The sequence below is a fragment of the Anthonomus grandis genome, chromosome 7 (genome assembly GCF_022605725.1).
Source record: "Anthonomus grandis grandis chromosome 7, icAntGran1.3, whole genome shotgun sequence".
In the NCBI taxonomy this organism is placed as follows: Eukaryota; Metazoa; Arthropoda; class Insecta; order Coleoptera; family Curculionidae; genus Anthonomus; species Anthonomus grandis.
This window is the reverse complement of record NC_065552.1, coordinates 28,838,488-28,864,127: the sequence shown is the minus strand read 5'-3', so window position 1 is coordinate 28,864,127 and position 25,640 is coordinate 28,838,488. Positions and strand designations below refer to the sequence as shown.

General features: G+C 31.6%; 2 protein-coding genes across 2 annotated transcripts in view; one reads left to right on the top strand and one right to left on the bottom strand.

Annotated features, from left to right (window-relative positions):
- Window positions 1–25,640, top strand: part of LOC126738515 (potassium channel subfamily K member 18-like) — a 227,429-nt gene that overhangs the window by 1,475 nt on the left and 200,314 nt on the right. The window lies entirely within an intron of this gene.
- LOC126738516 (uncharacterized) lies at window positions 2,665–7,485 on the bottom strand. Its single transcript, XM_050443885.1, has 4 exons — window positions 7,417–7,485; window positions 3,907–3,964; window positions 3,770–3,852; window positions 2,665–2,971 (listed from the first exon to the last, which is right to left on the bottom strand). Exons 1-4 carry the CDS (start codon window positions 7,459–7,461, stop codon window positions 2,717–2,719), a joined length of 441 nt encoding a protein of 146 aa, XP_050299842.1. The 5' UTR covers window positions 7,462–7,485; the 3' UTR covers window positions 2,665–2,716.

The following is a 25,640-nucleotide window of genomic DNA, read 5'->3' as shown; positions in this document are numbered from 1 at the left end:
GGGAACAACAATACCTTGGCCAACTCTTCGATGAGGTTGCGACTGATGAGGAGCCATTTGATGACGACTCGAGTTTGCAGGATGATGATGAAGAGACTCAAGATCATAACACGGATGATGAGCAAGATATTGATGACCCAAACAACATCTTGGATCTTCCAGATGAAATAATGGAAGAAGTGGCGCACGAAAAAGCTGCATATTACATTGAAAAAGATGGCCAAACCAAGTGGAGAAAGCATCCAGGAAATTCTTAGGTACGGACAAGCGCCCTAAATATTATCAAGTTTCTCACTGGGGTAAAGGGAAATGCAAAAGGGTTGAAATTTGCCGCAGAGATCTGGAGTCTATTTTTCACAAATGAAATATTGCAAGTCATTGTTGATAATACAAATATCTACATTGGAACGTGCAATTTAAATCCAAACAACCGATCCACAAGGCCCACAGATATTATTGAGTTGAAAGCGCTTATAGGATTGCTTTATATATGTTCGATGTCAAAAAATAATCGGGTAAATGCCTCCGACTTATTTAGAACATCCATGGAAATATTTCGTTTGACAATGTCTCGGGAAAGATTCAGATTTTTGTTGCAGTATATTCGTTTTAATAATAAAAATACTAGAATAGAGAGACAAAAATATGATAAATTAGCACCGATCCGGGAGATCTTTGATTCTGAATAAATATTCTTGAATATTTTTATGTTCCGAGCTCACAACAGTGGATGAAATGTTGATGGCATTCCGAGGGAGATGCAGGTTTCGAGTATATATGCCCAATAAACCTAACCGATATGGTATCAAAATATATTCTTTAGTGGACGCAAAATTGTTTTACACTGCGAACATGGAAATTTATGTTGGGCAACAACCGATTGGACCTTATAAAGTTCAAACTGATAATGTTTCCCTCCTTTCCCGTCTTTGTCACCCCATCTCAGGAAGCAGCAGAAACATTACCATGGACAATTTCTTCACCAGCATGGCTGTTGCTAGCGCCCTTTCAACAAATCATAAACTCACGATTCTTGGTACTATTAGAAAGAATAAAAGAGAATTTCCACTTTTTGTCCAACCTGCTAAACGACCCAACCAGACAAGCATGTTTGCATTTCAAGACAAAGCAACCATAGTATCGTATATTCCCAATAAAAATAAAAATGTGCTTATGTTGTCAACTATGCACCATAATGAAGTCAAAATAGACCAAGAAACTGGAAAACCACAAATAATAGTTGATTACAATTAAACTAAAGCTGGGGTTGATACAGTGGACAAGATGTGTGCGGCCTATGATTGTACCAGAGCTACTCGTCGCTAGCCAATGGTTATATTTTTTATGCAACTTAATTTAGCTGGAATAAACTCCTTCGTTATGTTCAAGAGCAATTCAAAATATATAAATGATACATCTCGAAGAATATTTCTGGAGAATCTTGGTATGCAGTTACTAGACGGACACATACGACGAAGAGCTACTAATAATCGAATACCACGTACCATTAGACTTTGCCTTAGAGAAATTTTATATTTACCACTGCAGGAAGAGTTACCCAAACCAGAAACCGCAAACATAAAACGACGCTGCTTTTATTGTGATAGAAAGAAAAATATACCAACAAGATTTGGACAAACCTATTTGTTTAAAACATGCCAACTACATGTGTAGTGACTGTATGGCTGGTGAAAGTGACGAAGATTGACGATATTATTTTAGTCAGAGTTTAGGTTAAAAGTTTTATTTTTGTTTTTTGAAATGTAATGTTAATCATCTTTTGTTTATGTTGAAAGTTTGATAGAAGTTCTGTTTTTGTTTTTGATGATGATATGTTTCGATTCTGTGATTCTTAAAATTTAAAAATTGTTATTTTTTATTAAACATTTTCTGGGCTTTTAGATTTCAATAATTTATCTTCAAAATGTGTAAATATATTTATATTTAATGTGTTTATATATTTTTTTACCAAGACTAATATATTTATACACGATTTTTGATAATTTTTCACTGAAAAAAAGATATGCGGAGTGTGAGTCCGACGTTAGTTTTTATGTCACATAAGTCCTCGTTAGTACCGGAAGGCTAAATAAACAAAATTAAATCGTGTTACGGTTAAAGTGCAAAATTATGTAATGTACTATCAGATCTATGAGATTGTGGATATATAATTTGTTTATCTATATAACAACTCGCCACTTCGAAATTTAGAAGGTCAAACTCATGAGAAAACTGCATAATTGCATAATTGCATGTCTACTTATCAATCTATTATTTTTAGTGTACATAATTATTAAGAGTTCTATTTAGCGATAATTAAACTCAATCAGTTTTCATATATCTGGTATCTGAAAAGCCCAAAAAGTATGTAACATTTTTTGAAAAAAACAATTTTTACAAACCTAATTATGAAAAGAACATTTTCTTAGAAACATCAGCGTCTTGATTCAATGCCTCGGAGTTAACTTTCCTAAAAACCAAAAAGGCCTTCTCAAGAAAACGAGAGTATTTGCCGAGGGCTAACAGGCCCTTTTTACAGAGCAAAAGGAGTATTTGTATAGAGTACTTTGACAGTAAATTTGATTTAGATCCGATGGTATTGCTTTTTTCTTAAGGCCTGATAACTTTTATTTTAAAGAGGGAAGGAAACCATTAAAAAACAAATTCTCTCACACCAAAGTAAATTATTTACTAAATAAGCAAAAAACAGATATTATCATACAAAAAGATTCACTTCAGTATTGGTGTATGTTTCACGTAATTTGATATAAGTGGTGTCATTAGGAAGAGTTAATATCTTGCAACCGCTTGAAAGTTTCCAAATTTGTGTGTCATGTTTTTTTTTGAAAGTTGAAAGGAATCTATTTACTGCCACGTCAAAGTCATTATCTTCTTCCAAATATAGTTGAAGGATTCCAATTGCATCAATGATATATTGTTCACTAGGTACATTACTGGTTACCAGACGAACCTAGAAGTTTCAAATATAAATAATAATTAACGGGGTCAAAACATTATTGTGAAATTAGTTTTGCGTGTTGAAGTCAATAATTAAAAATTATTTATAAAAGGGTGTATAGTTCAACAAAAAAGTGCCATTCTAAGTAAGGTCGGTGAAGACGATACTTTAGATGATATGGCGAAGTACGTAATTTTGCTGATTTGTAAGGTAAAAGGAAAATATTATATCAGATTATATATATACAGATTTTTTTAAGAAGTTGATAGTAGTAAATAGACAAACGAATTGAGAATATAATATTGTCATCTTTTAGAGTGGAAAACTATATATAAAAATCTTTAACTTTCTAAGTCATTTAATTTAATAAATCTAGTAATTTGATAATGATATTTATATAACTTTTTGTCTATTGTGATACTGTACAAGCTATTCTCAATTGAGACTGTGTTCCTAACCCACGCTATTAAAATACTAATAACGCAAAAACCTTCTATTGTGTTATTAACAGAAATTGTTATTACTTTCGTTGCTTTATGTACTATTTTTTCGGTTTATTAGGAAAAAGTATTGGCTTTTTTGGTTATCACAGTAAACTGGAAGTTACTTTTTATTCGTAAAGCAGAAAAATATATTTTACCTTCACTAGTGTAAGACCATGTAAAGTTAATTTTTCGCAGTATGCTTAAAATAAAAATTACAGGTTTAAAAATCTTTTTTACTTATATCTTTAATTTGTTGAACTAATTAAAGATACTAACTAACTATTAACTTTGCAAGGTCTTAATAATTTTCTTAAAGATTACATACTGAAAATGGTTTTGGTCCTGCTGTTGTAGGTTCACTAGGTTCTGTTGATGGAAATCCTGTTCTTGGTATTGCTGTGGAATTTTCTGTAATAAATAAATGCATATAATTATTATTTTTCATGTAATAAATGGTCTTACCAGAGCTCACAGTAGACCATTCTGTTATTTGCCTGATAGGTACTGAGGATGATAGATCCTAAAATAAAATATTTAAAAAAGCTTGAAAAAAAAAATTTTACTAAAAAGATTTGATTCCAATAGAAAATTCCCAATTCAGTTATTATGAAAGGTGGCGTTCTTAATTAAAAACATCAATATATTTAAAATAGGAAACAAGCGTTATATAATAATTAATAAGTCAAACCTTCCCGTTGTTTATTGTAGTATAAGTATAGTAATAAAAGTATTAAGTTATGTATTATATTTAGAATAAAACAAATGCCATTATTTCTTATTTTTTTATCATACGGTAGGTACCTACATTTTTAGATATGTTATTATATTTATAGATTAGTCAATATCCTAGTAAGGGTTCATGCCAGTTCACGCGCTATGTATGTCAACCAATTTGTTAATATGCTTATTTAATAATTATATTGTTGACTTATGTGTAATAGTTTAGGCTAAGCAATTTTGAGTACTTTTGTACCAAATTATTATAATTTTAAATATACTTAGATTTTAGTCATGTTTTAGACAAGTCGTTTTAATTGAAACTCCTTAACCTCCTACATTATTACATTATTTATTACAAAGCCTCTTAAGATGTTCTGTCTAAAATGCAAAGTTTCAAAAAAATCGAAGGCTTCGAAAATCGAAGTATATCAAAGGCTTTAAATTTATGGTTCGTCATAATGAATTATATCAATTAAAACGACTATTTATGATAATTTTTCTGAAGTAGGCGGATTAGTAGGGTAAGCCGTATATTAGTCTACTTACAGTTATTATCCAATTAACCTAATATTATTATCGAATAATGAGTCTGGCGAGGAAAGATATAAGGCTTAAAAAGTTTTTAAGGAAATTTGTCAAATTAACCTACATAATTATTCGTCTTTTTGATATGTTTTCCCTAAGTTGTTTTTCTCCTCTGATCTGAACAGTATGACAACGTAGCGAAATTACGTAATTAACGCTCGAATATTCCAAATCTGATTGGCTAACCTGTCTAGCATTATCACTCACTAAGGCTTCCATCATCATCACGCAGTGCGTTGAGGACATCAACAATAATTAAATAGGCTATTGCGCATGCTAATGACATTAGTTACAAATAAATATATACAAAAAATTGCTTAAATATATCAAGCCCAAAATTTAAGTGAAAAGTTTCATGAGTGTGTCTTTGTAGTCTTTCAGCTCCAAAAAACGGCTTGCATTACATTTTTGTTCAAGAAGACAAACAAAGAACAAGTTACGTGGTATTAGTTAATTTTATTATTGCCTATTATATCAAAAATATTTCGAATGAAGAGCAAAACAGCTTGTCACTTTGCGACCAACAAGTTATTCAGTGTCCATCCAAATCTAGAGCTCGTGGAAGCAGTTATAGACTTATTTGAAGGCTTTATTTCGCGAGCATAGTGAGGAATTTGACTGTGTCACACACACTCTATTTTATTTAAAAAATTATCGTGAAAACAGTATTAGAAGTGTATTAGATGTGAATGTGGAGATTCATACATATGCGAGACAAGATCACAATTGAAAGTCAGGACTAAAGAACACCAAAGGCGCATCCGAACAGGCGAGGTTTTCAGCTCAGGAATAATAGAACACGCTTGGTTCAATGGCCAAAGTATACATTGAACAGAAGTAATAATTTTGAGCAAGGAGTGACATTGGACAAAAAGAAGATTTCTGGAAGCAACTTAAATTATAAAAAACTAAGGATTCTTTAATCGGTTTAGTGTTGATATTCCCAACATCTGGAGAATTTCACTAATGTAAAATACGCTTTATACATATTCGGACGTCATACACATCTCTAGTATACCTATAAGTCTGTAGAATAATCGCTGTTAGCTTACACTTGATAAAAGTTATGTTAACGGTTAACATATTTGCCAACTGAAACGTCGTGCTAAGTTTAAAAACGAGACAATGGAATTTCAATAATTCGACTTTACCATAGTCAAAAATAGCTCTACCAAGACGAGAGATATCAGAGTGCAGATACATAAAGTACTATCTGCGGAGGTGCTTTTGGGTACTGGGGTATCAAACTTAGCTTTTCACGAATGAATGAATTGTCGCTTAGCATTGAGCGTGCCAAATTAGTCGTTTTTGCATAACACAGACAGTTCTTGTCAAACCTTTGAGCAAAAATTAATAAAAGTATTTTTAATCAAAGAGGTCCTTCAAAACACTAGCAGTTTCTTGAAATTTAGTAAAAAAGGCAATTGAATGCAATTTAAATAATTTAGGAAAATTTTCCAAAAAGCCAAGATCAAAAATAAATTTCAATGACTCAGTACAGCTTTACGTTGGTAAAAACGAATCTGAAATATGAAAATGAATTTAGCAACTCATCAAAGTTTTTTGCTTTTGTACCATTAAAACTCCTTGACATTTACTAACAGTAAGAAAAAATTAAGCTAATGCATAGTTTGGATTTTAACTACTTTAATTACTATGATGTGGTGGTATACTACATATGTCTCAATACAGCAAATCAGAAAATTGGATTCAAAATACAGGCCTGTTTTATAAAAATTATTAGATGCAAATTGTTTAGACATGAAGAGTCGTAAAGAGTTACATTCTTTTAGCTTTTATCATAAAATAATAAAAAATGAAGATACCTCCATATTTGACCAATTTAATTATTTATTACGTTCATAACCTAAAGCCACATTAACGAACAACGTCCCATTATAGTTTCTCCTACTATAATGGGACATCCTACTATTAAAAATTATTATCAGTAAATAAATATGAAATGCTCAATCTCAACTATAATTTTAATAGTTTTATGTTAGGACAGTATGTAATAAATAGAGTAATTATTCAACTGCCTATCATACCTATATATTTCTTTAATTTTCTTTTAATTGGTCCATACCTTATTTTGTTTTCTTTAATGTTTGACAAATAATAAACTAATTAACATTATCATTATTATGTTTGTAATGTAAAAAATTAAATACATAAAGCGTTGAGCGGATTTGAATCTGGGAGTTTAACATTATTTCTTGTTTTTTATTCATATTTTTTAACATAACGATCCAAGCCAAATAAATAAGTGCTTAATTTAATAATGTTGGGTATGAGCGCTACGTGTAATTTTCTCGTCGACAATAAAATTTAATTTTAGGTCGCCAAAAATTTTAACAAATTATAAAAAAAGGCAAATAGAGTGTGATTAAATTTAGTTTATGCACTAGTCCGTAAAGCATAGAATAATTTCATAAGCTGTAGTAGAAAAAAGGCTCTATGGTGATTACGCAGAACTTAATGGTTTTAGTATTGTTAAATATCTGGGATTCAGTTGTTACATATTATAGCTTTTTCGCTTAAACATGTTGTTTTATTTTAACAAATAAAGACATTAAATAATAATATAAGAATAAAATAGTCAAAAAGGGCTTTATTGTTAATAGTTATTATATGCTTATTAAACTAATACTTAAATTAAAAACTCGCCACAATACAGCAAACTATAAAAAAAACTAAAATACTTTTTATCATTTTCACTACACTTTCAAGCGAATAATTATTGTAAATTGACACTTCATAGAAGCATTCTAAATATATATTATAAATTAAAAAAAAAACTTTATCATATTTGCTGATAAAACTAATAAAAAAATTTTTGATTATTAGTTTTACAGATATTAAGTGGTCATAATATTTTCCCTTATGAAATTGCATAGACATACTCAAGCAAAGTATCTCACCTCCAGACTTATCTAATTTATTAAGAATAGATTTAATTAACTAAGTCACATTTTCTTATGTTACGCATTGAATGCTACTCATTATTAAAAGAACTATCCGTTATTAGCAGAAAATTTGGTTACTTAAATTAGCAATATTTAAGTAATTAAAACTTTAAGTCGCAATTAGACTCATTAATTATTCCAAGCTGTTTAATGTTGAACTAATAACTTAATAGCCTATAATTCTTTAATTTATTGCATTGCATTTTGCATGTATGTTTATGAGAAAGTTTTCATTTAAAATTGGCCACCCTATTTAAATTATTAAATTCAGTTTAGTTGTTAGATGTATACTATAAAACATTTTTTTTACGAAATTAAGTTTGAAGAATTGCTTAGTAGTGAAGATATAAAAAGTAATGCTAAACTTAAGTCCCTCAAGCTACCGTTATATCTTTTGTATATCATTTCAATATTTTGTAGCTTATGCTATACACATACAGGTTGGGGAATCGATCATTACGTACGGAGCGATTCTTAAATATGAAATATGGTAACGCCCATGCATGCGTTTCATGCACTCTGCTATTTGTTTGGGTCTGTTACGTCATCGTTTTTACATCGACTTTATGCTTGACTTACCGAACGATGGAGTGGTCGCGTGATCGTTCTGCGCCGGAGGTGTGGCCTGGAGCCTCGATAGGGTTCATGACTTGGGGTTTTATTTAATTTTATTAGTCGAGCGGCTTTGGATCGTTTTGGTTGAATTTTCTGCTATTCGAATATTTGAATCTTCGCAATATTGAAAAGTTGAGATTGTGTTTATTTTTTTGTTAATTTGTTTAGGCTGGATGCCAAACGGTCAAATTTCAACTACAAATTACTTCGTCATTTTTACGTATAAACTCGCTTATCTTGGGACACACTGTACAGCGTCTGTCCAATTAATTTATTATAATTTTTAAAGAAAGCTAATTTTCATTAAAAAATATGTTTTAGTATTGAAAATACTTCTGGGCGCACGTATATGGGACCCGTCTTATAAAAACGACATGCTACAAAACGAAATGTAACAGTCCGGGTTCAATGACCTGCCTCATCAACGCGATGTCGGCGTTGGTCAGGGAATAGAGCAAGGTCGTTCGAAGGCCGCAATGAGGTTTGGGTTTTAAGTCAAGTATGTAGGTGAGAGAAATATTATGTGATATCCGATTTATAAGCCATGAAGCGAATAGGGTGCGTGTTATATTCAGGATTCTTTTATTTTATTTGTTCCTTTCGACAAGACGTGTTACTAAAAAACTTGTGTATTCGAAAATAAAAGTGTGTGTGTGTGTCAATTATTGATACGAGGATTACAAACAAGGGTGGTCTTTTATAAAATAAGTAAAAATAAAATAGGTAAGTCCTTAGTGAAGTAGTTGAGCTTTCTATGTTGGTGTCATGGGGAATATAAAAATTGACCACTTGAAAAGTATAGGTAGATATAATAATTTATAGCTAGCAAATTGACAGTTTTTCGACCAAAAATTTATGTGGTGGAAGTTAGCCACAGATTCAGAAACGAAAATCAAGTTTTACGCCCAGTCAAGTTTTGGTTTTAATTTTTTTTTGTTTTTAAAAGCTTTTATTTAACTTGCAATGTACCTATGTATGTATGTATGTAAGTATGTATGTATGTATGTAAGTATGTATGTATGTATGTATGTATGTATGTAACTATGTATGTTTGGGTCAAATCTTGGAAATCAAATTTGACCAACTTCCAGATGTCCGATTTACGTGAAATTTGAAACACATTCATATTTCCGATGACAATACAATTTAGTGCTATCACAATTACAAAAAACAAAATGGCGGATCCAAAATGGCGAACTTTAAAACCAAAACTTGTCTGGGCGACTGTAAAAACATGATTTTCGTTTCTGAATCTCTAGCTAAGTTCCACCACATAAAAATTTGATGAGTAAACTTATTTTGGGCAAGACTGTACCTGTCGAATGCACACTTTTTATTTATGGAAATATAAAATAAAGGCACTTTAAAATTAAAGTTACCTGTCAAATTGTTTATTTTTCGACGATTTTGACTAAATGGTTTTAATGTAAATAAATTATAAACTATTTTACTTCCAGAATGTCCCTCCATTCACATCAATTGCCGTTAAAGAAACGGAAACTTAATATTGTAAAAAATGAAAACGAAAAAGTTTTACCATTCAAGCAGAGAAAAATAACTCTTATAGAAGATAAAAAGGAAGCTGTCGAGTTACAGTCAAATGCTGAATGTTGTGTGCAGTCAAATGCAAATACTGAGAAAAAACATATTAAAACTGTTTTACTTTCTTTGGATGCAGAAGACTGTGGGACTTACCAAAAACAAGTAATTAATACTAATATTTCATTACCAAGCACTAGCGGTGCTACCGCACTTAATAAAAGTCAACCTGATAATAAGAAGCAAGACAATGACAAACTTGCCTTGAACGCTAAACGTTGTCGGGAATATAGGCAACGAAAAAAGTTGAATAAAATAATTTCTTCGAATCCCAATACTACAGTTGATGGTGTTTCCGTTTTCCAAGATATCTCTTCTGTTCAACGATCTGAGGAAAAGCAGAAAATTCAATCACGGGGAAAAGGTTCTACCAATAGTTCATCGGGTATCATCATAGAAAAGAAAGAAGCCAGGGAAGCACCAAATAAAACAGGTAATTGTGAGTCTTTTGATTCAGATATTTTGAACTTTTCAGGATATCTCAATAATTCAATAGTTACTTTAAATCCAACAAATACAAAAATTTTTGAAAAGAGAACATTATATTTAGAGCATTTTATGAACACTAAATTTTATAGTAATAAGTTAAACGAATTCTGTCGTATATGTGACCGAATTTGGTGGACTAATGATATTTGCTCCATAACCAAGGATATTCTTCCCCTTCTGTATGAAACTGGCTACTCAAAAATGCATTCGAGAAATTTTGAAATTTTATAAGTGTTGTCGTAACTGTTATTCCACTTTATCCCGTAAAAAAACGATTCCTCAACTGGCCACTGTTAATGGATTTGTTTATCCTCCTATTCCGTCTGACTTACCCCCCTTAAATCCCATTGCTGAGCGTTTAATTTCACCCCGTTTACCCTTTCTGCAAATTCGCAAAATTCACTATTTTGCTAATAGTCAAAAAATGGTGGGTCAAATAATAAATGTTCCTGTCAGTGTAAATAATATGGTAACTTACCTGCCCAGAAATGTTGACGATGACTATACAGTGACAGTTTTTAATAAAGCGTCATATTCTTCAAAAAGGGGCATATTTGTCTGGATGTGTCTCAAAAGCTATTCTGCGTAGATGGTTATTATATTTACGAGATACGCCATTATACCGAAAATATGATATTAAAATTAATTTAATATAAACACATTCTTAGGTATACATGAAGGTTATGATTTTGCAGAAGAAAATCAAATATTTTACGACCAGCATTTCGAGATAAGGAATAGTCAAGAAGACATGATGGACGTAGTTTCGTCGCGTAAAGAAAAAATTTTAACAACTGAGCAATTATTAAACATGCAACAGCAAACAATTTTTTGGGGGAAGATATGGTGTTACATTTAGCCCCAGGTCAGAAAAACAAACCGTTTGCATTATCTTTTGACGCTGATGCTGAGGAATTATCATTTCCTGCTATCTATTACGGACATGAAAGACAATTTAAAATTAATGTAACTCCTTATATGGTGGCAACTAGTGAAATCCGTAGAAGAGATAGACGTGGTGTTACCCCTAATCACATTCTTTACATGGCAGCCAAAATCATGCGTTTGAGAATTATTCAAACATTTTAAGTATTGTTTCGCAATAATAACCATGAGGTAAAAAATATTACAAGAGAAGATTTATTAGATCCAGAATTTGTGAAAGAAAGCATGGAAAAGAATGAGTTGTTTTTAAAAAATATACCTAATTCGATACAATATTGGCAGTCAAAGAAAAAGGACTTATTTTGTATGATGCGTCAACTCGGAAAACCAACTGTATTTGTAACACTTAGTGCATCAGAGGTACATTGGAAGCCACTCTTAAAATGCGCCTATAAATTTCAACAAAATTTAGATGATGAAGATAACATTGACGATAGTATCTTTGATATTATGTCTAATAGTGCTAAAGCGGAATTAGTGAACAATGATCCTGTTATTTGTTGCCTATATTTTAACAAATTAGTAGATACAATCATGATTGCTCTAAAAAAAAGAGAGATGGCCCATTTGGAAAATATTATTTAAAAGATTACTTTCGTAGGGTGGAATTTCAGCATTTCAGCACTGTCATATGTTATTATGGCTTGAAAACGCTCCACCTTCCCACGAGGCACAGTTATTAAATGATGAACATTTACCGGAAACTATTGCATTAATTGATAGTATTGCCTCAGCCGAAGAATGTTTAGTTTCAAGCCCCAGGAATTTACAAACGCATGCTCATACTCATACATGCTACAAAAAAAATACAAAAAAATGCCGTTTTGGGGCACCATTTTGGCCAATGGATCAAACTAGGGTATTAATTCCGGTATTGCCAGTTAATAAGGATAACTCAAAAGTTTTGTTATTTGAAAAAATGCATGAAGCTTTAGAGGTGGGTTCTTTGACAAGTTTTGAGGAATTCCTTCAAAAATTTTATTTAGAGTCATTTGATGAGTATTTGGACATTCTTCGACATGGCATTCATCGACCCTCGGTTTTTATGAAAAGTGGGATTGAAGACATTTGGATCAGTCCATTTAATCCATGTATTTCGAAAGCTTTGCAGTCAACAATGGATGTTCAGTTTATATTAGATGAATATTCCTGTGCTGCTTACGTTGCCGAATATGTGAATAAAAGTGAGCGTGGCTTTAGTTCCCTTCATCGAGAATTAATAAAAGTTCGTGATAAATATCCAGATATGGATTATGAGATGTGTATGAAAGAATTGGGTAAACTTAAATAATTAAAAAGTTTCACTTTTCCTCCATATGAAATAATACAGGGTATATCAGCCAAGTGGAATAAATTCGATAATACTTAAATGGGGGCGTGTTGATCTCGATATGCTCATAAATAAGATAAGAGAACGAGAGAAGAAATAAATAAGCCATAAGGCGTTGAAAGATCAAAACATGTAACACGATCGGGGTCAACAGTTTTGTCGACTGCAAAGGTCGGTGACAGTTTTTGTTTATTTTTCGACGGATTTCGTCCAAATTTTAGTATGTTGGTGCCATAGGGAATATAAAAAAATGAGCACTTTAAAATAACAGGTATCTGTCAAATTACAGGTATCTGACAGTTTTTATTTATTTTTGATGGATTTCGATCAAATTTTAGTATGTTGATGCCATAAAAATCCATAGAAATCAATAAATGTCAATTTGCTTTCCAAATAAGGCTTAATTCTTTTATGTTTCGTTTATTAAGCTCTTTCAAATGACGTCACAAGATAATATAAAATATAAAAAATAACAGCCACCATACTTGTATCTGGTATTTTTAATACGCCTACGATGTTTGCGCATGTTGCAAAATCTGTGAATTTTTTTAGAATAAACGTTTTACACAAGTTTTTTTTTTAGGAGTTGGTCATAGTAGTGTTTATAACATTCTTCGGGAACAGACGTTTCTCCTCAATTTCAAGCGCCAAAACAGAACAATAGACCCCGAGCCATTTTGGATCATGAAGATGATGACACAAAATGTGCGATCCGCAGGACAATCCATCAATTTTTATTAGAAATGAACCGCCAACAATTCAAAAGATTTAAGCCGCAATTGAAGAAAACGACGCAATATCTATTTCTTTCAAAAAAAAGCACCTTTCGACGCTTATATTCAATCTATAAATTTAAATCTCACAGGCCTACCAGCGCAGCCCCTAACTTGTTATTCCCTCTTTCATTTTAAAACACATATTTAAAAAAAGATAAAAGCTACTTACATATATCTCAAAACCAGATTATGATCATAAAATTATATTTTATAATGGCCGGGTTCATCAGAAAAAAGCGCTCCCTGAGCGCTCGATTGTTGCTCAGGTATGACAATTTTTTTTCCATAATGTTTTTATTGGCTGTCTTCGCTTCACAAAATTTTATAAAGACGTATTCTTATCTGGATTACTGTTTTGTGATTCTTAATTACTTATTTAAACTCTCACGCTTCCGATAAGTGATTTTATTTTTCTATTGTTTTTGAAAAGTTGAAAAAAGGACATTCATTTCTGATTCACAATCTCCAGCTTTTGAAGAAATTCAACTTATTTTACATGTTGTTCAAGGCATATTACGACCAAGATGGTCTAAGTTTCCTTCATGTTCATTACTACTTTCGTAACTGTCTTTTTCGATCTTAGCATCATCAAAGGGGCAATTTCATATACAGGGTGTTTCAGAACTGAAGCATCAAACTTCGAGGGGTTGTTAAGTGTAACAGTAGAAAGCATTTCAGTATAGGGACCCATGTCCAGAAAAGTGTCACTACGGCACTACGGCCCTAAGTTGCGTTAAAATGTAGAAAAACGATGAATTGCCTAAATAGAATTAAACGCATTTAATTTCTGCCTTTTGTACATGATATTATCACGGATATTAGAACGGATGATACAAAAACTTATCAGTATTTTGATTATATAGTTTGGATTAAGTCTAAATATAGTCTATAGGGTATATTTTATTAAAAGTATAAGTTTTTACACTCAAAGTTTAAATATATCTAAAATAAACTATTTGGTTGGTATTATAGATCCGTAGTATCCTAATGAAAGCAAATGCTCCTAAATAACACTAAAATATGAAACTGGAAAAAACGGCTTTAACATAATCAATGTGAAACATATGAAAAACCACTTGAAACATAACCTTAAACGTCAAACAACGTGGTATATTGGTTCATCCATTTAAGCGGATGTTATTTACTAATAAGTTAGGAGCACCAAATAAAACATTTTTTTTCCAATTTATCATTTCTAATATATTGAGATCGGCATGTATATAATGAATTGTTAAAAATATAAAAATAAATATTTATATTGTTGTGACGAGTTCATAATTTGTTACCTATTTTATTAGGTATTAAGTCACTATTTTATTAAATATTAATTTAGAAAATATTACCTTATATGCTCAAGTATTAAATAATGCATTCGTCAAGATTCTATAGATCTTTCCAATATTTTGTTTTCTATCTAGCAATATATTTTTATAGTACCAATTTTTAGAAGTAGTTATTATTACTTATAAATAATTTTAATAGTTTTCTGTTCCCTCAATTTTTTTATTTCTTAATATATTAATTAAAAAATCTAAATTTCTGTTTTAACGAAACCCCGTTAAAAAGAACTTCTATTTTAAGAATCCATTAAGCGATGCTCAGATTTTCTTTAAAACTGAATTGAAAAAACAAAGAAATTGCAATTCAAGAGTCGCAAGCCGGAAGCTTCCTTTAGTAAAGCCCCTCTTGTTTACCGAGACATTCAACTATACCCAAAAACGAGAAGTATTTATCAAAGAGGAATAGCATCAGTGGATAAAGAAATTTTGAAGTTTTTTTTACGCTACTGCAGAAAAACTTTTCCGGAGAGGTTTTATGCATCGACGCCAGTCGTCGTCAAAAGTTCCCGGAAACGCATAATGGCTGATAGGTGAGAGGAAAATTGAAAAAGTTATTTCCTAACACTCTTGGACTTGGCGGTATTATATTGGTTTTACTGTAAACATATTTTTTACCGATTTGAAAGAATTTATGGTTTTGAATTATCTTGAGCTATTTTAATTATATTGAGAACCTTTCACGGGCACCGTTATTTTAACACCCATAAAAGACACCGTGGGGTCTCAGAGACCCCATATATTAAATACCATTTTATTTTAGTTCTATTTACAAAAATATGTTAAAAAAACAATCTATTATAGCAATAAAGATAGTTTAGTATTTTTTTTAAATCAAAGACTATTATAAAAATTAATAACAATATCTTCTGCTTAGGACCTTAATTATTCATATTAGGAACAAAAAAGAAAACAAACTACCCAAAAAAAACTTAAATAATTAAATGCTAACAATTAAAACCTTAATAAATTATACAGTACAAGTTAGTAGTTTTAAATATTTTTTACACACTCGCAACAGATTTTCCCACCGTGTTCATCACACATGGCAAGTTGACACTTACTGCATACTAATTTGGTTTTCCTGTCTTGTCCTCTAGGGCAAAATCCATATCTTACACGTTTTTGCAATACCACGGCCTTAGGCGTTTCCTCAGGAATATCCAAAATGTCTTTTATATAGGTCTTTAGTATTTTGCTCAATGTTGGAAGTTCCAATCGAACCTGAAGCATGGGTTCTAACAATTAAAAATGCAGTTCATTGAGAAACTGCCGTCGGTTAAGCTATTTGTTTTCACTTGCCAAATTATATAGTATGGTAGCATTAATTCCACATTGATGAAGCATTTCATAGAAGTACCTCATTAGCCATCGTCGTATTCCTCTGGCAGTTGTATATGCATAACAAAGTTTATCAAAGGTATCTGTTCCGCCCTTGGTACTATTGTAGTCTAAGATCATTTCCGGTTTACCTGTTTCAGGATCAACAGAGTTTGAATACTGCATTGTTGATTAAGCAAGAACAATTTAATTTTTTTAGGTATATAAGAAACCAAAGTTTTATTTTGATCAAAGGCAAATTTGGAAGATCCTTTCAACCTGCCATCTAGAAATGTAAGAGGTACCTCTCTTCTATTTTTCTTCTATTTTCCAATCAAAGTAAGTTTATAGTTGGTAAGCATGTTTTCAAACAGGAGACTGGAAGAAAACCAATTGTGCATAGTAATGTTTATGTTTATTTCTTGAATTGGTTTAGAAAACTCTCTTACATAGTATGAAGGAAGCCGCTTATTGTTTTCAATACTAACTTTTCCAACGTATGAGTTTGCATTAATGAAATTTGAATTGTTCATCATCATTGTTTTAATTCCGTACTTATCTGGCTTAGATGCTAGCTCTGTAACCTATAAGTTGTTTATTAATTATGCAGTAAAAATGTGGTAAATAATTTTTTTTACAATCAGAAATAAATGGTCCCCAAATGTCCCTTATTGGGGCTAATTTATCAAGTATTGAACCCTGGTTTCCTTATTGTCAAAGTGTAAGGAAGAACATAAAAATTGAAACCGCTTCATTGACATAACTGCTCTATATAAGGATTTTCCATATTGCTTTGACCACAGTTCTTCGAGGTCTACATGAGCTGATTTTTTGACGCCACACATAAGTAGCAATCCAATAAAGAAACGAATTTCAATTATGTCCGTAAAAAGGTGATAGGACTTGATTATTATTTATAAGGTTAATTTTTTATTCTATTTCTTCATTAGTATGAACGACAACTTTGGAAATTATATCCTCGTCAAATAGTAAATCCCAAGTTTCTAATGAAGATCGTACATTGCGAGCCTTTGCTTTAGATCCTGGCATAAAAGAAACTATCCTTGACCACTACACCTCCCTCTCTTTTCCGGAACGTTTAAAGACCACTTATAATTAGATTTACCTAAAATTATTTCTTGTGGGCCGACATCATCTTGTTGGTCTTCTACGTTGAGCTCTTTAGCACTTTCTTCACTTTCTAAAAGTTCTTGTTCTACCAAATAATCCGATTCTGGATCTGTTTCAGATCTGGATCTGGATCTGGACCAGTCAATGCACGTTTGTTCTGGTAACTGCTTGAAATTTCTGCCATTTTAACTGATGAATAAAGTCATACCCAAAATTATTTTTATCTGACCACAAACTTATCTCTAATACTCACCAAAACTCTAACACTTTCAATGACATACATGGAAAATAAATATACGCACAAGGCACTGTGGGATCAAACACACTTTATTCCACTGCCGGTTGACCGTAAACTAATTTTGAAAAAAATGCCACTAGACACAGTTCAAGTATATCCGAACATAAATTTACATGTAGGGTTTGGTTTATAAAATATTACAATTAAAGCAGCTGCTGGGGTCTCATATACCCCACGGTGCCCTTGGAAGGTTAATATAATATCCCCGTATCTAAGTCGCGTATTTTATTAGCGAAACTTATTCTCCTAACTTAGAACATAATATTATGATGTCTAGTACATTTTCCAACTTATATGTTGACGATATTTTCATAACATGAGTGATGATCAACTTGCCGATTACTTGACGTTTGGTAATTCTTTAACCCTAAAATTAAATTTAACATCAAAAAAAAATTTAACTAACCTTTGACTCGTAACAATGATAAAATGGAATTTGAAGTCTATAAAAAGGACTCAGCTGCAGATAAACTCTCTTCTTTGTCACATAAATGTTGTACCTTTTACTTACTTTTACGTAGACTATGTAAACTTTCCCTTACCAAAGTAAGTTTCTTTAAACACAATGAAAAAGAGCCGGTAGCAACGACTTCTCTTTTTGGCCTTATCAATAATCTATATTATAAATATTTAAATAAATATAAACTTTCCTACAGCTTACTCCATGTACCCAAGATAAGTAAGAGCTCCCAAGATAAGCAAAAGATGTCTCTTAATTTTTGGAAGTTACCTCAAATTTTTTTGAGGATAAGATAGGTATACCCTAAAAAGAAATATTTAAAAAGGACAAATATCATATCATTCTTTAATAGGCCGTATATACCTTAAATTGTAGCAAATACCCAAGGATGTACGTAGGCTAATCCGGTTTCTACTAGAGTTTGCGAAAAACTTAGTTTGGTCTACCAAACTAAGTTTAGCACATAGATATAGTTAAAACTACGTAAGCATTTGCCAATCATCTTTTTTATATTAATACAACTTTGTTGTAGCAGTATAAGACATACATCAACTTTCACCTCTAAGAGAAAATAGAAATTATTAGATCTCTGTTTTAATTATTTTCGAGAGGTCAGTCCTGTTTTCGTATTTTCTGACTATTCTATTTAGGCCTCAGGATGCCGTATAATTCGACAATCACGTATTTACCTATCGTCTCTTCTATAATATTCCAATATACAGTGCGAACGTAAAGGTTGGAATAAATTCATTTAAAATTCAGGGGTATGTTCAAAAAAAAAACATTCACAACACAACGCTCGGACATGTCGATTTTTATTTTTAACTGCGGGTTTTCTTACTATAATTTTATGTATACAGGGCGGCCCAAAAATAAGTTACGGTCATCAACGTAATTTTTTTAAACGTAAACACCTATGTTTGATTTAGATGCCTAAGCAAAGTTTTGCTTGTGTTAAGTTTATCAAAAGATAAAATTAAAATTTCAAAAAATGGTACGTCTTAGTGAGCGAGAGCGAATAGAGATTTTGATGATGATTGGTTATGGAAACAGGATACGCACTCAGATGGACGTCTGTGAAATTTATCATGCCAAGTATCCTGATAGGCCACGTATATCTGAAAGTACTGTCAGTAAAATAGAACAAAAATATCGGGATTGGGTCATGTCAGGGATAATTATACGAAAGGTCGGTCAAGTATATCAGAAGAGAAGCAACTAAATGTTTTGCTGGCAGTTGAAGAAGATTGCCATAAAACGACTCGCAATATTGCGTTAGAAAATCAGATATCCCAGACATCCGTCGTTAAGTATTTAGGTATAAATAAATGGCACCCTTACAAAGTTCAATTGGTTCATGAACTAAATGAAGATGACCCAGATAGGCGTTTAGAATTTTGTGAGAGACTTATGGACTTGTGCCATGCTAATCCACAATTTTCAAAAAAAATTGTATTTTCTGATGAGGCAACGTTTTGTCTTCATGGTAGTGTAAACCGGCAAAACTGCCGATATTGGGCTACTGAAAATCCGCACTGGATGATGGAGTGCCACAGCCAAGTCCCTCAAAAAGTAAATATTTGGGCGGGGGTGATTGAAAACAGGGTTATAGGGCCCTTTTTCTTTGAAGGATACTTGAATGGTAAGAGGTATTTAGAGTTTTTAGAAAATGACTTGGTTCCATGCCTTGCCACTTTATACCCCGATCCAGAAGACCCGGATATATTAGATAATTCCTTATGGTATCAGCAAGATGGAGCTCCAGCCCATTACACTCGTCCCGTGCGCCAGTACCTGGATACCGTTTTCCCTGGACGTTGGATTGGTCGGAGGGGTGCAATTATATGGCCGGCCAGATTGCCGGATCTGACTCCTTTAGATTTTTTTTTGTGGGGGTATCTTAAGTCCAAAGTTTATGTTAATCGGCCAAACAACATTGAAGACTTAAAAATTAGAATAACGGAAGAAATAAGATTGATAGAACCTTCTGTTATCGATAACGTTTTACAAGAATTTCAGCATCGACTGGGATATTGCCAAGAGGTTCGTGGCAGCCATTTTCAACACTTAATAAATTAATTAAAAGATTTTTATGTATTCTTGCTTGATATAAATAACTCTTCCAAAAATAGCCTTTTATTGTGTTCAATCGTCAACGGTCGAGTTTAGGTATAGGACATGGTACATGAAATGTACTTAGAATTTGATGTAGAACCTAAATCTAAAATAAAAAATAGGTATTTACATTTAAAAAAATTACGTTGATGACCGTAACTTATTTTTGGGCCACCCTGTATACATAAAATTATAGTAAGAAAACCCGCAGTTAAAAATAAAAATCGACATGTCCGAGCATTTTTTTTTTGAACATACCCCTGAATTTTAAATGAATTTATTCCAACCTTTACGTTCGCACTGTATATACGAGATTTAAAAACTTGTTCAGGTTCAAAAATAATTTTTATTGTTGAATATGGTGTCTCTAATTCTTTAGTGTTCATGTTAATATTAGCATTTAATTGTTTTAATAAATCAATGCCTATTAAACCATCGAATTTTTCGCTAAATTTAAACAAAAAGAATTTGTGATATTCTTTTAAATTGAAAATTTTAAAAATGGGTATTTCGGCTACTTCATTATGGTAGGTTATATTATGTGCTGTTTGAATATGAAAGTTTTCTTTATATATAAATTTTCGATAAAATTTGTGAGCTAATTCTGGGTCTATTAAAGATTTTGTGCTGCCTGTGTCAATTAAAAAATTTGCATTAATCTGTGGCATAAAAATATACGAGAGATTTGCTTTGAATGCATTTAAATTTATTATTAGGTCAGGTTCGGTTGAGAGACATTGTTGCAAAAATTTTCTTTATCGTCTAAATCGTTTTGATTTGGGTTACTGGGTAAAATAAAGGGTTCATTGACATTTGCTGAGTCAGTGTCTGTTGGGAATGTATCAAAATTTTTATTTTGTTCCGTCACAGCATAAGGCATATTTGGATAAGAATTATCATATACAGAGTATGAATAATTTGGGGGTTCAGTATAATCATAGTAAGACTCAAATTCTTCATTATTATATGGTAATTGTAGGTTGGAATACATATAATTATTATCAGAATAATAATCATTATTTCTATATGGGTTTTCAAATTGCATGTTATTAATAATATGTTGGTGATATAATTCGTATCTAGGTCTTTGATTCGGATTAGGTTTTAAATGTGTATTGCCAGATGATGTGTCCATCGGTTCTGGTTTATCTCTTTGAGGTTGATTATTATTTTGAAATTGTTGAGGTCTTTGCAAGAAGTATTGTCAGTTTTGTTGATTGGAATGATTGAAAGGACCAAAATTATTAGTTTGTGGTCGTTGTGAAAATTGATTATTATTGTTGGGATATAACCTGAATTGTCGGGATTGGTTTTTGTCTATGGAAATGAGAAACCAACCATTTTCAACCATTTGTGGTTGAAAATTTTGATGGGGGTTATAATTTGATTGATAAGGTGGTCTTATAGGAGGGAAATTATTATATCTTATGGTTTGTAACATTGGTCTTTGAAAGTTTTGTTGGGAATACATATTATTTCTCATGGGTGTGTGTCTTGGTGTAAGTGTATTTTGTCCTTGTGTATTTAAAGAATTTGATCTATTAGAGCTATACAAAAAGTTTTCTTCTTCTATGACGAATGCCATAGCTTGCTCTAAAGTGTCAGGTGTTCTTAATCGAATAGTAGTTTGTATAGAAGGAGGTAAACCTTTAATGAAAGTTTTAAGGGCTAAATCATCGTAACTACGTTGTCTAATTATTTTTTCTGCATTAGGTATAGTAAGAGTATTTAATTTAGAAATAACAAGACTACGTGTATCTTAGCATTTCATACCAAAATTATATGGACTCTCGTTTTTAGTTGGTCTTTAAGCAATTAAATCTTGGACTAGGCAATCTATGTCGCGCTGATCTCCAAAACAGAGGTTTAAAGAATCTTTTACTTATTGCCAATCTCTAATTTCTACTCTAGAACCTATCATCATTAAAGCTCTTCCACTAAGTTTTCCTAAAACTGCTCTGAGAATGAAATTATTAAACTGATCATTATTTCTACGGGCAAAATTTTGAATTAGGCTTTCGTAGTTACCAATAAAGATAGCAAGTGTGTAGGGATTACCTTCATAATTCGGAATTGCATCAAGATATAATTTAAATAATTGATAGTTAATAATTTCAACTTAAACTTAAAATATTTTTCTTAATATTAAAAATTAAAATATATTTTTTCAATATATACGTTTGAAAATTCTCAATATATCGAAAAAAAAAATACAAATATAAATCACTCAAAAGAAATAGATAATTTAATTAGAAAATAAACAATATTACTCACATTATCATGACGATTTGCATTTTCTGAGGTTTCTTCTTAATCTAGCTTACGTCCAGGGCTCCTATAGGTTTTGACTCCCAGGATACTGTATTTGTTGCTTCTTCTTGAGGAAACTGCCTCGATCGCTTAGTTTCTACAGCTTGTACAGGTGTCTTGTCCCAATTGACCGGTGATCTACGATAGATCAGACGACCGTACTTTTTATAAAAACTGTTCGTTTTTTCCGTAAATCGCGTCGCGAAAGAAACTTGGAAAAGGTTAGCCAGTTTCTCGGAAAAATCCTACTATCGACTGCGCCAGTTTTGTGGTTGATCAAGACTGGTTTCTTTTAAAAAAACAACTTTAATATACAGGACGACTTTTTAATGTACAAAGGTTGATACAAGAAAGAGAAGTATTTACAAAATTAGTTTAAGGTATATTTATAACTTTAAAAAGGCGTTGGCTACATAAGCATAAAAGTTACTAGCTAAGGTCCGGTTAACATGCTTGGTAAGGGCTACTGGTCACGTAACTAGCAAACTAACCAAAAAACAATGAAAACATTATCACACTAACTATAACCTCACATTCTCACTTTATTATCAATTTACAGAGTGGCTAAGAGCACAGTATCGTGCCTCTGACTGCAACATTATAGATACATAAATGACAGTTGGAATGCAAGACCGCACTGCTTAGAACGTAGGACCTAGCCCCTTATTAAATATAATCTGTTCTTTTTTTTACATAATTAGTTTAAAGTATAATAAAATTTAAACCAAACATGTAAAAAATGAAATGTAAATATCACCTTTTGAGAAAAATCAAAATAGTAAATCCTCTTTTGAAAAGAGGAAAACACATTTTTTTTGAATGTAATTTACTAAGGATATATCACGTTTTGTTTCGGTTTATGATGGTCAAAATATGAATTTTAGCACAGATAAACGGATTCAAGACTTAGTATAACAAAACCCAAAAATGTGAATATCCCCTTTTGAAAAGACACCCCTCAAATACTCTATAATCTGGATAACGCTCTTCATTTGGGTACCTTTGACAATACAATAATATAGGCATTAGCATCGCATCGACATTCTCCATAGATGAAATGCATGTTAGCCTATTCCCGCACAGTATAATGATATGACATATTGTGTCATCACACAGTTATTGATCGTCCAGAAAAAAACCAAAATTCAAATCAAGTCCAATAAACTAAGCCAAATTAACGAAAAAATTCAAAATAAATAAAACACGATATCAACACGAATACAAAAAGATGCGTAATAAACGGAGGATAGCAAAGTACTGCAGTAGAAAAGGTCTCAATTAATGACCTAAGTTGCGCCATTACCTGTTTTACTTACACAGGGAGACGAGTTCTTATAGTTCTTTACACCAATGTGCTGAAAAGAACTAAAAGCATAAAAATCAATATTTTATCTACTTAAATAATTTATAGGTAAATCTTAATATTCTCAATATCCCAATATTATGCTAAGAGCCGAGGCTCAAACTTCATTTTAAAATTTTAACTAATATTTTTAAAAACAGGGTTACTAATGTTTGTTCCACACTTAATGATTTTTCTTAGGTTGAAATACCATGAAAAAGAAGGGGATCACAAAATCAATTTATCAGAGATTTTGCCTCAAGACTTTCGTTTCAGCCCTCATAACTTGACCTGGAAGCATAAAACCTTTTCTCTGTCTTAAATCCGAAATGGTTTAGTTCATAAGTAAATTACATTAATATTGAATTGAATATGAACTTGGTACGTTTGAGAAATATATAACAGCAAACTTTTTGTAGTCTTTTATGGTTTCTGTTTATTTTCTCCTATAGATTAAGGTCCTTCTTTGAAAACGTAAAGCCTTGAGTCTAATGATGCGTTAATACTGAAAACAAAGCGGGTAGATTTTTTTGTTTAACGAAGTGCAGAAAAGGAGATTGAGAAACGATCCCCAGCCCGTCAATTTTTCGGATCAGATGCCCCGAAAATGTTAATAAAGATAAATGCTGGCCCTAAGGCAATTTTCCCTGGCTTCGGTGAACAATCAATTTTAGTTTCTAGTAGGCTAAAATAGGTGCTTAATTAGCCAACAAATTTACTAACTTTGCTTAACACATAACTTTAAAAGGTATAGAGAAATTTACTAATATCATATTATTATTAGGGTATAATTGACTTAAAGTTTAAAAGTATTAAAGGCTTATATTAAGTAAATTTAAATTGGCTTACAGTGGTGAAAGATCTTATGATATAGAGACAATAACGAAAAAAGCCGTTTTATTATTAGACGTAAAAATTAGTTTCGAAGATAATTTGAGCTTATTATTTGTTGAACACTCCTTTGAACATCAGATTCGTCATATTATATGTAAGTCACATATAAGTTACTTTTCTTGATGTCAACTAAATAGTTTAAAATCTCTTAAAGAAAAATGTATACTATTTTTAGAGTAAACCGAAAAAGACAAGTACAATTTTTGCTACCGTTGTACTGAGAATGTATTAAGCTGTACTTGCAACTTATTGAATATGCTTAAAAATCCTTTTTAAAGTTTTTAGCCTTCAACAAGCGGTCAAATAAATGTAACTAGTACCAATATTACATAAACGTCTTTAAAAAGTATACAATACAGGGTGATTCAAAAGTAAGCGGCATCCTTTCAGGGGCGTAATCCTTGTATGAAAGGCATTTGTAGGCAATTGTATGTAAGGCAAAAAGTTCATATTAATATGGATTTGAAATTGCTTCCTAAGGGAGCTACGCCCCTTTGAATAGGACCCCTTGAAGACAATTTTTTCTCTATAACTTTAAAAGCCTTTAGAATTAAATTTTGAAAATTGGTGTACTGCATAAACATTTCGTTGTGAATAAGATTCTAAATTCAAATTGTTTAAATTTTATTCAGGTGCGTCACATGCGGGGGTTGGTACCTTTTTCTTTTACTCTTTAGGTTATTGTGATTTTGTTTGAAAATTATAACATTTTAGACTCTTATACGTAAAAAAGATACTCTTAGTTCAATTCGATAGAGCATACCATTTACGAGAAAATCGACTTAGAAAATTTTCTGATTGCGTATGTTTAATACATAATAAAATTACTGGATACGCATTGAAAACGAAGTTGGCGGTTGTTTTTTGGTTTTTGGCATTTAAATAACTAATGAATGTCACTGTAAAATACAATTTACTTTGTCAAAGTAAAATTAGTTTCATAGAGTGTTTTACAAATTACTAT

Coding starts and splice junctions, on each gene's coding strand:
- LOC126738516 (XM_050443885.1), bottom strand. CDS start 7,461: ATGATAAAAAGTATTTTAGTTTTTTTTATAGTTTGCTGTATTGTG. Junction 3,965..7,416: donor TTATAGTTTGCTGTATTGTG/GCGAGTTTTTAA, acceptor ATTTTATTTTAG/GATCTATCATCCTCAGTACC. Junction 2,972..3,769: donor CAGGACCAAAACCATTTTCA/GTATGTAATCTT, acceptor TGAAACTTCTAG/GTTCGTCTGGTAACCAGTAA.